This window comes from Ictidomys tridecemlineatus, chromosome X, assembly GCF_052094955.1.
Source record: "Ictidomys tridecemlineatus isolate mIctTri1 chromosome X, mIctTri1.hap1, whole genome shotgun sequence".
NCBI classification, from domain to species: Eukaryota; Metazoa; Chordata; class Mammalia; order Rodentia; family Sciuridae; genus Ictidomys; species Ictidomys tridecemlineatus.
Window position 1 is genome coordinate 58,975,803 of NC_135493.1, and position 14,980 is coordinate 58,990,782.

Genomic DNA, 14,980 nt, shown 5'->3' on the forward strand with positions numbered 1-14,980 from the left:
AAGAGAACGTTTCAAGTCTTGCCACCTGATGAATTCATTATCTGGGTGGGGAATGTGGGGGTTGAAAAGCAACAGCAACTCCTAGGAGAAAATCCAGGGTCAGATACAATCTAAATGATATGAGTGTGTACACACACACACACACACACACACACACACACACACACACACACACCTTGAGGCTCAGGCTGCATTGTCCAACACACTCAAAATCAGATCAAAGACAATTAAGGAGAGACAGAGAGGGGTATTACATAGTGATAAAAGGGCCAATCTACCGGGAAGACGTAATGATGCTAGGTATGTAGGTACCGAGACACAGAGCCTCAGAGTACCTGAAACAGCAAAAGCAACAACAACAAAAACAACACTGATGGATCTGAATGGAGAAATAGCTACATCTACAGCGAGAGTTGGGGCCTTCAGCGCTCCATACTCTGGCATTCCTGGGCAGCAAAGCTGGTATGATATACAAGACCTGCGTGATGTGATACAGTAACAGGATCTAAGTAATCAACATCAGGAGAGTACCCTTTTGAAATATCTTCATTGGTGCATTGGTGCAAATATCACCCGATGCCAGGATTCAGAATGCCATATTTGGACATGCACATAATTTGATCTGTCTCATTCCCCAGTACCTTCCTTTTCCCTTCCTCCTCCCTCCCTCTGATCTGCTTGCTCTGCTCTACTGATCTCCTTTCTACCATGATTACAATTTTAATTGGCGAATTGGGATCTTTTTCAAGTGCCTGAACCATCTGCACAGATAGAGAATCTTCTCTGCCACCGAACACACCTCAACAAATCTACATCAACTGAAGTCATACAGAGGACATTCCCTGCCCATTTGGAATGAAACTGGGAATCAGTAACAGAGGGAGAACAGGAGAGTCCCCACACATTTGGGAATTGTATTTGAAGCCGCTCATTCCAGTTTGTCATTCAGACCCTTGTTACAGAAGCGAAGAGTTTAGGAAAAAGAGTCCTGTCCTGGGCTGAAAGCATTGCAGGCTGTGCAGAAGGAAAGCTTGCTCTGAATATTTCAAGCTGAGTATTGTTGAGGGCGAGGGTGGATTCCTCGCAACTCTCATTAAAGCTTTTACTACACCAGCAAAGGAAGCTCACTCAGCTAGCTGATTGTTCACAGTTAGTTCTGGGGGCTGATTGGATCTGGGCATGTGACAGAAGTTGCCTCCCAGCCATTGGTGGCAATCGGAGAAGCCTCAGAGAAGGCAGGGGTAGGACAGCTGCCTGATGTGTTTGAAGCCTAACCCAAGGGCACATGCACCCCTGATCCTTTTCAGTCCTGCTCCATGTAGTAAAAGGTCCAACAGAATTGCTTCCTCTTCCACAGTGTCTCCTCTAATTGCACCACCTGTGAGATAAAGCGCTTCTATCTGGACAGACAGAGGAGTTTGCTTTGGGGGGTGTGTGTGATTGCTTCTTGGGGCAGACTGACACTTTGCTTGTCCTTCCTTGTGTTAGCCCAAGATGCGGTACGTCGTAAGTGGACCATTGATATGTCTTTATACCTGTGTTTTTGTTCCCAGTTTCAGAATACAGGGACAAATGCAGTGCCCTTCAAGGAAGGAAGAGATGTGGAAGTTTGTCCTGGAGCAATTCTGGCAGGAGGAAGCTTCATTATGAGCATACTGGGTATGAGCTTCCACCTTCATGCCTCCAAGAGGATAATGGGAACATGGGGATGAGGGATGTCCATGATGAATCTCAGGTCAGGTAGTAAGTGACCAGGCGGCCTGGGTTGTGGGCAGCAGCCCCTGGACCACTCTGTGTGGCCTTCCTTTTCTTCTCTCACGGGAAAACTGAAGAACAGTGGATGAGGCATATACTGGTAGAGCAGTCCTCATTCTCACCCTGGCATCAGGGAGGAGGGGCGGGGGTGTAGAGGCCTTCCTAAGCATTGATGGAAACCTCCTTCTCCCCCTTTACCAGCACACCTTATTCAGCCCACCGTGACCACAGGAGAGGGAAATGGCATGATGAAGAGCCTACCCATGTGACTCTGTGGAGAGAGAAAAAGACTCGAGGGAGAGAAATGGGGAAGGAGATACGAGATGGAGTGAAGAGGAGATGGTTCAAAGTGACAGTGAGTTTCTTGGAAAGGTCTGCATTAAGTAGGCTCTTCTGGAACCTGAAAGAAGGAAAATGATGTTAAACAGCATCCGTTAAACACACACCTCCACTTGCAGGAGAGCTTCTGAATGGAAAGAAAGTGGATTCTGGAAATCAGTATTGAGTGCACAAACATGGACTCATGCTTTAGAAGTCTTTTAATGCTAGGCAAGAAAATAGCACTTGGCTGGGTCTGTTCTCCATCCTAATTCCTTGCTCTCTCCTCCACTCTGACTCTTTCTTTTTATCCTTAGATTCCATATGGGAGGAAGTATGACAAGGCATGGCTAATGAATTCAATCCAGGGCCATTGCAGTGTCCCCTTCACCCCAGTCGATGTAAGAGAGGATGGTGAAGCCAGCTGAGTAGGCACAGGGGGGGGGAGAGGCCTGGCTCAGCAGGGGCCATTGTCATCTGATACCATTGCTTCTGCCCTCACTGCCTGTGTAGTTCCACTACATCAGAAATCGGGCCCGGTTCTTTGTCCAGGATGCAGGCACGGCCTCTGCATTGAAGGATGTCAGCTACAAGATTTGCGATGACAATGATGTAAAGGTGTGTGCTAGGGGCTGTCCCTGTACTATGTCTTGGGGAGGGAGGATGGACTAGGGGCTGGTTGTCATCTTTGGGATTAGTGGGCCTGTTGTTGACCCTACCTCTCCTTCCCACAGATATTGGTCTTAGTCAGCCCTTCTGCTGTACCCTACTCTGTGCAGAATAAGTTCTCAGCAGAACAAGTGGAGCAGCTAAAGGTAGTGCAGATTCAAGGCATGCTGTGTGCCCACTCCCCGGATCCTACCTGCTCTCACCTCCTGACTCGATGACTCTTATCACCCCACACGGCCTCAGAGCCACTTTTTCCATCTCTGCCTCTGCAGTTGACCATGAGAAAACGATATGATGTCTCCCAGCAAGCTCTCGACCTCCAGAAGCTCCGATTTGATCCAGGTATTACCTACCACAGTAATTCTAGGGCAGGTGAGGGCACAGGGGTTTTCCTGGGACGAGGAGGTAGGGATTCAGCTTGGGGAGGGTTTTTCTTATTTGGTCTTTTAAATTATACCTATGAGAGTAGAACGCATTTTAGCAGATTATACGTACATAGAGTATAACTTATTCTACTTAGGATGCCACTCTTGTGGTCATACAGGATGTGGAGTTATCTTGGTTATGTATAGGAATACAAGGCCAGGGAAGTTATGTCCTATTAATTCTACTGTCTTTCCTTTTCCGCTCCCCACTCCCTTCCCTTTGTTTCCCTTGGTCTAATTCCCAGGGGATTTCTATTATTCCCCTTCCAACCTCCCTTGTTTGTGGTTAGCATCCAGAAATCAAAGATGACATTCGGCCTTTGTTTTTGGAGGGGAATTGGCTTACTTCACTTAGCATCATATTCTCCAGTTCCATCCATTCACAGGCAAATGCCATAATTTTATTCTGTATGACTGAGTTATATTCCATTGTGTGTATATATATATATATATATATATATATATATATATATATATATATATATATATATACCATGTTTTCTTTATCCATTCATCTGTTGAAGGACACCTAGGTTCCTTCCATAGCTTGGCTGTTGTGAGTTGAGCTGCTATAAACATGGATGTGACTTTGTCGCTGTAGTATGCTATTAACAATTTTAAGACCTTTAGGTATAAACCAAGGAGTGCGATAACCGAGTCACATGGTGGTTCCATTCCAAGGTTTCTAAGGACTCTCCGTACTGCTTTCCATAGCGGTTGCGCGAATCTGCAGTCCCACCAGCAATGTATGAGAGTACGTTTCTCCCCACATCCTCGCTAACATTTATAGTTACTTGCATTCTTGATAATTGCCATTCTGACTGGAGGGAGATAGAATCTCGGTGTAGTTTTGATTTGCATTTCTCTAATTGCTATGGATGTTGGATGCGCTTTCATATACCTTTTGAGCATTCATATTTCTTCTTCTGTAAAGTGTTTGTTCAGTTCCTTTGCCCATTCATGCTTTGGTTTATATATTTTTCGAGTGGTAATGTTGTAGGGACAAACGAGGCAAGGCACCGAAGATAGCAGGAAACAGTTTTATTTGGCTGCAGCTAGGTTCAGAGGGCACAGCTTTTGCTGAAATCAATTAATCCCCCTGAACCCTGAGTTCAGGGAATTTCAGAGTTTTATACCCAGTGTGTAAGGGGAGGGGCTGAGAAGTTCACAGTCTGCAGAAGTTCACATAATAGCAGCTTTTTCTTTCACTGTTCTGGGCAAGTTAACTCTTCAAGGACAACACTTGAGAAGGGGAGAGCTTCTTCTTCCCTTTCTTTCCTCCCCCTGCCAGCTGTTACCATGGAGCCCAATTGTAGCTTATCTTAAAAATGTAGACATCTCTGTGAAGCCCAGCTCAAGGCCAGAGGCCTTGTTTGCACATTTCTTCAAAGTACTATACTGGATACATTTGTGAAAACTAGTAATGGGGTGCCCAGCACCTGGAGTGCTGGTATCTTCTCGGCCAGTGGCCAAGTAAACAGGGCGACACGAACATAAGAAGTTTATCTACATTGGACTCTTTCGCAGAGACTCTTTTGCTGACAGTCTTAAAATCGGCCATGGTGAAGAGGGCTTTTCTGTGGAGAAAGGGGGTGCCACTTCAGTAAGTTTTCTGAGTTGTTTGTGTACTGTGGAAATTAATGCCTTACCTGAGGTACTGGTGGTGAAGATTTTCTCCCCATCTGTAGGCTGTCTGTACACGTTCTTGATTGTTTCCTGTGCTGTGAAAAAGCTTTTCCACTTGATACCATCCCATTTGTTGATTCTTGATTTTACTCCTTGCGCTTTGGGAGTCTTCTTGAGGACTGACATGTTGAAATGTTGGAGACTTGGGCTTACTTTTTCTATTTGTAAGTGCAGGGTCTCTGGTCTAATGCCTATGTCCTCGATCCACTTAGAGTTGAGTCTTTTGCAGGGTGAGAGAGAGGGGTTCAATTTCGTTCTATTACATATGGATTTCTCATTTTCTCAGCACCACTCCTTAAAGAGGCTATCCTTTCTCCAATGTAAGTTAATGGTGCCTTTGTCTAGGATGAGATAACTGTATTATGTGGGTGTGTCTCTGTGTCTTCTATTGGTCCATTGGTTCCATTGGTCTTCATGTCTGTTTTGGTGACAATACCATACTGTTTTTATTACTATAACTCTTTGGTATTATTTAATGTCTGCTACTGTGATGCCTCCTGTGTCACTTTTCATGCTAAGGATTGCTTTGGCTATTCTGGGCCTCGTGATTTTCCAAATGAATTTCATGATTGTTTTTCTATTTCTGTGAAGAACGTCATTGAGATCTTTATAGGAATTGCATTAAAACTGTATAATGCTTTTGGCCGTTTTGATAATTTTGATTCTGCCTATCCAGGAACGTGGGAGATCTTCCCATTTTCTGAGGTCTAATTCAATTTCTTTCATTAGCATTCTGTAGTTTTTTTTTTTATAGGTATCTTTCACCTCTTTTATTAGGTTGATTCCCACACATTTTATTTATTTATTTTTTGAGGCTATTGTAACGGGGATAGTGTGCGTGATTTCTCTTTCAGCCAATATCCTTGGTGTATAGAATATGATTGATTTATTGGTGTTGATTTTAAACACTGCTACTTTGCTGAATTTGTTTATGAGTTACAGGAGCCTACCAGTAGAGTTTTGGGAGTCTTCTAAATATAGAATCATGTCTTCGGCAAATTGGGATAGTTTGAGCTCTTCTTCTTCTTCTTCTTCTTTTTTATTCTTATGTGGGGAGGGTTTGTGCTGGCACTGATCCAGCTGGACCCCTCTTACCCTTCTGATTCCCTTGTCTTGGCTTCCCAAAGACCTGGTGGGCTGTGACATTGACATGATCCTGAATCGAAGAAACTGCATGTTTGCTACCCTGCAGATCATTGAAAGGAATTTCCCAGAGGTAAGACCTTAGGCCCAGGGCCAGTATTTAGATAGAGGGGTGGAAGGGATGGCATTTAGGGCAGATGTGCCCACCAGGTGCTAGAAAGTCCCCATCACTCTAATGCTTCCTCCCCCAAGCTGCTGTCCCTGAACTTGCGAAACAACAAGCTGTACCGGCTGGATGGCCTGTCTGACATTGTAGAGAAAGCCCCCCATGTCAAGATCCTGAACCTCTCCAAAAATGAGGTGAGAAGAGAGAGCCAGATGAAAAAAAAATTGCATTGAGGGTGCTGGTAGTGCACAGCAGGGTGCTGGCAGGAGGCAGACAAAGGCAACTGGAGTGAGGGTCCCAGAGTCTGGGTGCAGGTTCCCAGGTGTCCCTCTCTCCCTGGGTCTCCTTAACCGGTTCCCTCCCCATCTTTCTCAGCTGAGGACCTTCAAGGAGTTGGAGAAGCTGAAAGGGATGGAGCTGGAAGAGCTGTGGCTAGAAGGGAACCCTCTGTGCAGTGACTTCCCAGAGCAGTCTGCTTACGTAAGGTAGATAATGCCTGGTAACACCTGTCACCCTTCCTGGGGACCTTTGCCTCCTGGGAGCCGGAGCTCCGCCTGAAGTCCACCTCTGCAGGAAGATGCAACCTTGGCCCTTTGGAAGGATCACAGGCCACGCCCTCTCCTCTATCTGTGTCCCTCAGCTGTGCCCACAGGTCTGCTTTCCTTCTTGCGACCTGCTCCCCTTTTTCAGCTGGACTGGGGTGTGTGTCCCGCCCCTCTGCACTGGCCTCCTCCAGCAAGCCCTCCGAAGATGGGGCTGGGCTTCCCTCCCCTGTCCTATGAGTGGCCCTTCTTCTCATGTTCCAAAAAGGTCCCCCTTCCTGTCCTAGGCTGACGTGGAGATTTTATGCCCGTGCTGAGGACCAGGGTGGCTACCATCTCAACATCTGTTCCTCTAGGCCATTGGTGGGAACTGTTTCCTCCTTGGGGAGAAACATGGGTTCCCTGAGTCAAGGAGCCAGAGGTGGGCCACTGACAGCGAGCAGAGGCCTTCCCAAGACAGGAGGGGAAGGCAGAGGGCAAAGGAGGGGCAGGAGGAGGAGGAGGAGGTGGGAGCACAGGCCCCTCAGGGGCACTGCTGCTCTCTCCCCCACTCCACATCCCACATCCAACCTGGTCCCTCAGAGCAGCCCTGGGTAGCCCAAGTCAAGATGCTTCCTTGGGCAAGACACTGACTCAGACAGGCACAGGTGCACAGGGACCACCATGAGGGAACCTGGTGCTCATAAGAGGGGGCCACAGACCCTCTTCACATGCTGAGCTGGTGCCTGATTCTTCACTACTGGTGCTGGGAATGACACCTCCTGTGGGGGCGGCTCCTTTTCCCATACCTGGCCCCCTCTGGGCCCACACAGGAGACAGAGGCTGAACCTGCATCCTGTGGGCCCCAGCCCAGCAGGTACATGTTTGCATTCCTGCCTGGGGCCCCAGGGCCAGCCAGGGGCAGGTGAAGGAATGGGCTGCAGTAGGACAGCTGGTTTCTTCTCACTTCCATCTTGACCTCCAGCACCAGGGGGCAGCATCTTCCCCTTCCCTTTGCTTTGCTTCCTCTTTCCCCATCTCTCCATCCCCTACCTTCACTCCTTTTCTGTGGCCATACCCCTGCCTTCCCCTGCCTGCCTCACTCACCAAACCCCCACCCCACCCAGCATCCTATCCTGGGAGGCGAGAGTATGACCTGGTCTTGGTCTGGCCAGGCCATGCCCCACGGAAGGCTGGACACCCAGCACAGTAGCAGAGCCCTGGTCTCCCACCCCATTCCCTGCTCCCTTCAGAGCCTTCCATGGGGGGACCTGGAAGAAGGTAAGGGAGGCAGGGTGGGCCCTAGAGGACGGGGTCAGGCCAGTGTAGATGGGAGGTACCCAGGGGGAGGGAGAGGGAGGAGAGCAAGAGGGAGAGAGTATGCACAACCCTCCACTGTCACCTCACTTCATTAGATTTTTCATTTGCACAGTGCTATCCAGGATTGTTTCCCCAATTTGTTACGCCTGGTAAGTACGCAGTTCCGGTCTTGTCTCCTTACTCACATGCCTGACCTCCCCGCTGGCCCCAGGCCTTGTGGGCCTTGCCTAGATTACGTGTGCACCAGACCCTCATTTTTCTTAAAGGGCATGGATTCTCCATGGCATAGACATTTTCCCTAGGGAGAACACACGTGCACGTGACACCCATACACACCCACTCACAGGGTGCATATACTGGTAGAGATTTCCAAGAGCTCACGATGCAGACACCAAGTGTGATCTCACCCATGGATTGTCCAGGGCCTATTTATACGTGGCCTCTGGCCCTTGTTTCCCCTTGGGCCTGTTCAACTCCTTGCTCTTGCAGTGCCACCACCCTGAGCTGCACTGCTGACTTCCTCTTCCCTTCTCAAGGATGGCCAGGAGTTACCCACACCAATTGTCGTCGACCTTGAGGCCCCCAAGTTAATAAAACCCTGCACGGTGAGAAAGAAGCACCAAAAGAGATGGGGGTGTTGCAGGGTAGGCTTTAGCCATCACAGAGACTAAAATGACCTTTTAATTCCAGGAAGACTCTAAAGGAACTGAGACCCTAAAGAATCTAGTTCTGCAATTCCTGCAAGAGTAAGTTCCCCTGAGACCTTGAGGAAGGGGAGGCCTGGGACAGTGTGGACTACCGTAGCACAGGTCTGCACATAGGAGTTTTCTGGTCTCCTCTGGGCCCTCAGCCACAGAGTTAGCCTGTCCTCTTTGCTCCCTCACAGGTATTACTTGATCTATGATCACGGAGATCGAGAGGGTCTCCTCAGTGCTTACCACAACAAGGCATGCTTCTCTCTGACCATTCCCTTCCATCCTAAGGACTCAGCCCAGTGAGTACCTGTGATCAGCTCTGACCCTGGTCTGGGGCACTGTGACTCCCCCCACATCCCCGCAGACACATGCCAGCTCCTTGCCACACCGGCACTGGCTGGACCACGATTATTTGCTCCTCTTTTTCTCCTAGGAACAGCTTGTGCAGATTCGCCAAGGATAGCAAGAATATGAGGAAGCTCAGGAATTCCTGTAAGTGTGTGATGGGGAAGACTGGGCAGCGGCAGCATAAGGGGGTGTCAAAGGGTCAGTCACGGGGGTCAAGGGCAAGGGTGTGGCAGCCCCCCTCATCTTTGCTTCTCCTGTCCTCTACAGACCAGTGGAAGCAACTGAAGCACACAAAACGTGACATCTTGGATACCCTCTGCGTGCTGCCCAAGACTCGGCATGACCTCAGCTCCTTTGTGGTGGACATGTGGTTCCAGACGGTGAGCACCTGCTTCCTCCCTGGGGTGGGACCAGAAAGCTGGAGGTGGGTAGGAGGTTAAGCAGATCCTGAGTTCCTGCATTGCCCCCTTTCAGGAAACAATGCTCTGCTTCTCTGTGAATGGTTTGTTCAAGGAAGGTGAGTGTCTATACAACCCCCTCAGATCGCCTGCTGCTCCCTCCCCTGGGTGGGCACCCTCTCAGAACTCCCCCAGCTTCCCTGATTCTGGGCCTTTCCTTCCTGTTCTTCCCTGGGGGCTCTTCCCTCGGTGCTCCCACTCTGCCCACAAAGCATCCTGGTCTGAACGTGGTCCGTGCCTGTCTGCCCCACAGCTCCGGTGTGTGTTAGGGACATAGGCTGTGGGGTTCCATGGCTCTCCTCCCAGGTCCTTACTCTGTGGCCTTGGACCAACTTCTTGACCTCTCTTTTTCACCATTTTTAAAATGGGGCTAGTAGAACCCATCTCTTGGGCAGGTGTGAGATGAAGATCAAGTGAACTTTTGAAGTGGTTTTCACAGGGCCCAACATGTGGTAGGGGCCCTATCGCTGGGAGTGGATTGTTCCAGTTGTCTTCCCCATTCCTGCTGTGCCCTCCTGACTCCAAGTGAACAATTGTCTGGGTCTGGCCTCCTCCAGTGGAAGAGCCCGACTGGGGGATGCTGTTTGAGCATGTGTAAAGCATGTGCAACTCCAAGGGAGTGTTGTTTGTTGTCCTTGAAGTGGAAGGAAAGTCTCAGGGATGTGTTCATGCCTTTACCCGGACCTTCGTTGCTACTCCTGGCAGCAATTCCAGGTGAGTGCTATGGGGCGGGTGAGAGCACCATTCTCAGCCTGGGACCAGTGGTATAGGAATGTGGTGGCAGAGTCGTCAGGATATTCTCCACATAGTGGAAGACCAACAGGTAGATCCAATGAGCAGTCTAGCCTAGTGGTTAAGACTAAGGGCTTTTAACTGGGAATGACAGTTCTCTTCCTGATCCCAACACTCACTATGTCCTTGGTCAAATTACTTGACCTTTCGGTGAGACTCACTGTCCTCCTCTGAAAATGGGGACAAGAGTACCCAGGCTCTGGGGCTGCTGTGTAGGAGAAAATGCATTGGGGTTAAATCTACAAGTCCACTGGGCGTGGCGGCACATGCCTGTAATCCCAGCAGCTTGGGAGGCTGAGGCAAGAAGATCACGAGTTCAAAGCCAGCCTCAGCAAAAGCGAGGTGCTAAGTAACTCAGTGAGACCCTGTGTCTAACAAAAACAATACAAAATAGGGCTGGGGATGTGGCTCAGGGGTTGAGTACCCCTGAGTTCAATTCCCAGTACCACCCCCCCCCCGCCCCGCAAAAAAATCTACAAATCCAGTGAAGCTGGTACAAAACCTCTCCAAAGGTGGGCACTATGGGTAGGAGCCTAGGAATCTGGGAGGCAGCTATAGTAGGGATATTGGAGGAATCCAGATGCTGCGTGGCAGTGGTTAAGGAGGTAGGCAGTGTGGGGTTATCTGCCTGGCCAGTTGTTTCAGGGAGTGTTTGTTATTTTTTTCTCTCTCCAGCCTGTGCATCGTAAACGACCAGCTGCTTGTGAGGGATGCCAGCCCTGGTGAGATCCAAAGTGCCTTCTCCATCCCCATGCCCACACACTGCTCCAGCTTCATGCCCTCCCTCTCCCAAGAGCAGCAAGAAACTGTGCAGGCTTTCTCCATCCAGTCTGGGATGAAACTTGAGTGGTCTCAGAAGTGAGTGTTGGGTGTAAATGTGAGTGGGGCAGGGGAGTGAATAATGGAAACTCCCAGGATATTTGTGGGAAAAACCTGTGGGTATTTGTTGCACAGTAAAAGTGGGCCCATGAAAAAGGTAGCACACTTTTTTATTGATGTATGTAAAGTATATCAAAAATAGTATAATGCTCAAATGTCATCACCTTCCATATGAAGAGTCCAAAAGAACCCATCATGACAAGCCACTAGAACTTGTATAAGTTCAGCAAGTATTCAACATCAATGCACAAATTTCATGGGTATTTCTATGTACTTGCAGTAAACAATCCAAAATGAAATTAAGAAAACAAGCCCATTTACAATAGCATCAAAAAGGGTAAAACAAGGCTGGGGCTGTAGCTCAGTGGTAGAGTGCTTGCCTAGCATGGGTGAGGCACTGGGTTCGACCCTTGGCGAAAGAAAGAAAGAAAGAGAGAGAGAGAGAGAGAGAGAGAGAGAGAGAGAGGGAGGGAGGGAGGGAGGGAGGGAGGGAGGGAGGGAGGGAGAGAGAGAGAGAGAGAGAGAGAAAGAAAGAAAGAAAGAAAGAAAGAAAGAAAGAGAGGGGGAGGGAGGGAGGAAGGAAGGAAGGAAGGAAGGAAGGAAGGAAATTGTGATCATCTACAACTAACTGAAAAAATATTTTTAAAAGGATTAAAACACTTAGGAGCAAATGTAATCAAAGAAAGTAAAATCACATGTGCTGAAATCTTTGGCAAAGCATGGCTGAAGAAAAAAAGTAAAGAAGATGTAAGTAAGGGGAAAGACACCTCATGTTCCCAGGGTGGAAGACGTAATGTCAGTAAGGTGCCAGTGCTGTCCAGAGGGATCTTCGGATTCAACACAACCCCTACCAAAATCCCCGATGGCTCCTTTGCAGGAGTTGACAAGGTGATCCTAATGTTTATATGGAAATGTAGCAGATGCAGGAGAGCCAGAATAGTTTCAAAGGAAAAGAACAATGTTAGGAGACTCACACTTACCAACTTCAAAACCTGCTACAAAGCTGTAGCAATCAAGACCTTGTGGTACCAGCATACACACAAACATGACTCTATGGAAATGAAGTGAGAGTCTACCTAATGCACCTTTACATTTATGGTCCAATTGTCTATCATCTGGGCTGTTGGAAAAAAGTGCCATGGGGTTATAAAATCAAAAAGGCTTGAACAAGGGCCACCAGGAGGACTGAATATCCACTTGCAAAGCCATGAATTTTGACCCACACACCCAAGTCACACTGTAAGCAAATAGTGACTGAAAGTGATGAAGGACTTAAAGAGCCACAGCTATACAACCCAAAGAAGAAAACATGGGTATAAATCATCATGACTTTGAATTAGGCATCTATTTCTTAGGTACACGGCAGAAACTCAAGGAACCAAAGAAGAATAGGTAAATTGGACTTCCTAGAGTTCATAGAATTTAAAAGCTTTTGTACACCATTGGATTCTATCAAGAAAGTGCAAAGACAGCTGACAGAATGAGAGAGTGTTTTGCAGATCACACATCTGGCAAGAACACATGAACGTTTCTTAAAACTCCACCATAAAGAGACAAACGTCCCAGGGAAAATGGGGAGAGGGCTTGACTAGGCATTTCTCCAAAGAAGATGCACACATGGCCACAGAGCCCTTGAAGAATTTCTCATCATCATTAGTCAGTAGGGAAATGCCAAGCAAAGCCGTAATGAGTTGGCTCTTCACATCCACTAGGATGGCTTTAATTAATAAAATGAAAGTGAACAAGTGTGGCTGAAGATGTGGGGAAATTGGAAATCTCCCATTATACTGGTGGGAATATAAAATGGAACAGTCTCTGGGGGAAACATTTTGGCAGTTCCTCAGATAGTTAAACACGGAGTTACTGTATAGCCTGGTAATCCCACTCCTGAGTATATATACCATGAGCAATAAAAACGTGAACTCAAAAAAATTTTACTCGAATGTTTGTAGCAGAATTGTTTGTATTGGCCAGAAAGTAGAAACAGCTCAGATGCCTTCTTGCTGATGAACGCATAGGTAAATGTGGTACATACATCTAGCGGAATATCATTCAATCATTAAGATGAATCCTGACAACATCATGCTATGTGAAGAAAACAGTCACAAAAGGCCACGTATTGTATGGTTCCGCTTATATGAAATGTCCAGGATAGGCAAAGCCAAAGAGACAAAAAGCAGAATAGTGGTCGCCAGGGAAAATGGGGAGTGATATAAAGTTCTTGGAATCAGGTAGGTGGCATGGCTGCACAATCTTATGACTGTGCTACATGACCACTGAATTGTGTACCTTAAAAAAGTAAGTGCTGTGATGTATATCTGACATCTCAATTCAGACACAACTGGCCAGTCTTCCTCTTTGAATTTCAATTTGTTATTTTGTTGAGCATCTTTTCTTTCTCAGTATGACCGAGCTCCTTTATGCTTTTGAACACCCCTATTTTTCTGCTTTGAATTTGGGTGAGCATGAATGTTCATGACAGACATTTTCGTTTTCACAACATCTTTCTTCCTCATTACAGTGGTCCTCATTCTGGCACATGCATCCCAGAAAAAGAGCAGCGTAGGGTAAGAGGTGGCATTTTGTGGCCAGTGTGTCTGTCCTGTGGTAGTAATGGAGACCACCTGTTCTTGTCCCACTGCAGGTGCCTGGAGGACAACCAGTGGAACTACATCAGAGCTGGTCAGGTCTTCACTATGCTCCAGGTGAGGACTGGGGATCAAGCGGGTGAAAGATGATGTCTCTGGGCCATTGGGAAGGGAGAGACCATGTGGCCTAGGAATGGATCTTGGGGCACCTGCCTCTTCTGACATCCTGACTCCTTCCCTCCAGAACCAGGGGAAGATACCAGGGGAGGCCTTCAAACAGTTGTCCTGAAAGGAGCCCTTGGATGCCATCTTCCTCTTCATGTACATTGTAGTTTTCTGAAACCAACTTAAGTCCACGCTCATCGCTGGGATTGCAGGTCTGGCTGACTAACAAGTCAGAGTTAACTTGTAGGCCAGGTAACATAACCTCCCAAATGGCTAGTTGTTATGTGTGTTTTCCCCACCAAAGATGGCTGTTTATCTTTACAATAAAGTGTGATATTGCATGTTGTGTGCTGTGTGTCCTGGGTTTCTTCTCTCCTGATGCAGGCATGAGCCAACAGGGCCAGGACCGAAAGGCCCTGTGCACCCCCGCTCCCATCCCGTAGACCCTGGCTGTTCTTAAGCAGATCCATCAGGCTTGCTCCAAGACAGTGTGTGAATAAATCCTCATGAGGAAAGACACATGCTACTTCTAGTGATTGGCATTTGGAGATTGTGAGACTCTGAGATGCTCTCCCTGGAGGCCTGCAGAAGCAGCCATGTGACCTGACACAATGGGGGCTTCTCAAGGGATGCTTTCTGGCTATTGGGGGCTGTGGAAACAAGGAATGATTGAGGCATGGGACAAAGCAAAATAGGGAGGTACTTGAGGGCTGACATATTTTACTTCTCTTTCCTAATATTTTTAGATTTTCATACACCATACCAGGTTCAGCTTTGTTGTTGTTTTTTGTTTGTTTGTTTGTTTTTTGTTTTTGCACAGCTGAATAGGAATCGGGCCTCTCTGCATCTCTGCCCTAGCTTCCATTTATCTACCCCACATGCCTATCCCACCCTCTCCTCTTAGGCTGCTCCCCTAGGAATCTTCTGTTAGCACCTATAGTTGGTGTGGAAGGAGTAGTCCATTCAGGATGCCCAGCACATCCTTCACAGAATTGGAAGAAGATCCTCCATAGCTGTGACTTTTTTTTTTCTACCATTGATTGAATCCATGGACACTTAGCCATTGATCTACATCCCCAGTGCTTTTTTTATATCCTATTATATTTATTATT

At 47.6% G+C, this 14,980-nt stretch overlaps 1 protein-coding gene across 2 annotated transcripts in view; it reads left to right on the top strand.

Moving 5' to 3' along the window:
- Positions 1–14,214, top strand: part of LOC110597418 (nuclear RNA export factor 2) — a 31,501-nt gene extending 17,287 nt beyond the window's left edge. For both annotated transcript variants that reach the window (XM_078034543.1, XM_078034542.1), the window contains exons 3-22: positions 1,554–1,659; positions 1,957–2,110; positions 2,391–2,474; positions 2,587–2,691; positions 2,808–2,888; positions 3,015–3,084; positions 5,981–6,069; positions 6,189–6,296; positions 6,478–6,587; positions 8,056–8,092; positions 8,480–8,548; positions 8,634–8,689; positions 8,830–8,937; positions 9,072–9,130; positions 9,254–9,366; positions 9,461–9,503; positions 10,086–10,158; positions 10,912–11,094; positions 13,760–13,820; positions 13,948–14,214. In XM_078034543.1, the coding sequence (XP_077890669.1) occupies positions 1,554–1,659; positions 1,957–2,110; positions 2,391–2,474; positions 2,587–2,691; positions 2,808–2,888; positions 3,015–3,084; positions 5,981–6,069; positions 6,189–6,296; positions 6,478–6,587; positions 8,056–8,092; positions 8,480–8,548; positions 8,634–8,689; positions 8,830–8,937; positions 9,072–9,130; positions 9,254–9,366; positions 9,461–9,503; positions 10,086–10,158; positions 10,912–11,094; positions 13,760–13,820; positions 13,948–13,992 (1,754 nt within the window). In that variant the 3' untranslated portion in view covers positions 13,993–14,214. The remainder of the gene's footprint in view (positions 1–1,553; positions 1,660–1,956; positions 2,111–2,390; positions 2,475–2,586; positions 2,692–2,807; positions 2,889–3,014; positions 3,085–5,980; positions 6,070–6,188; positions 6,297–6,477; positions 6,588–8,055; positions 8,093–8,479; positions 8,549–8,633; positions 8,690–8,829; positions 8,938–9,071; positions 9,131–9,253; positions 9,367–9,460; positions 9,504–10,085; positions 10,159–10,911; positions 11,095–13,759; positions 13,821–13,947) is intronic.
- The last annotated feature ends 766 nt before the right edge of the window (positions 14,215–14,980 follow it).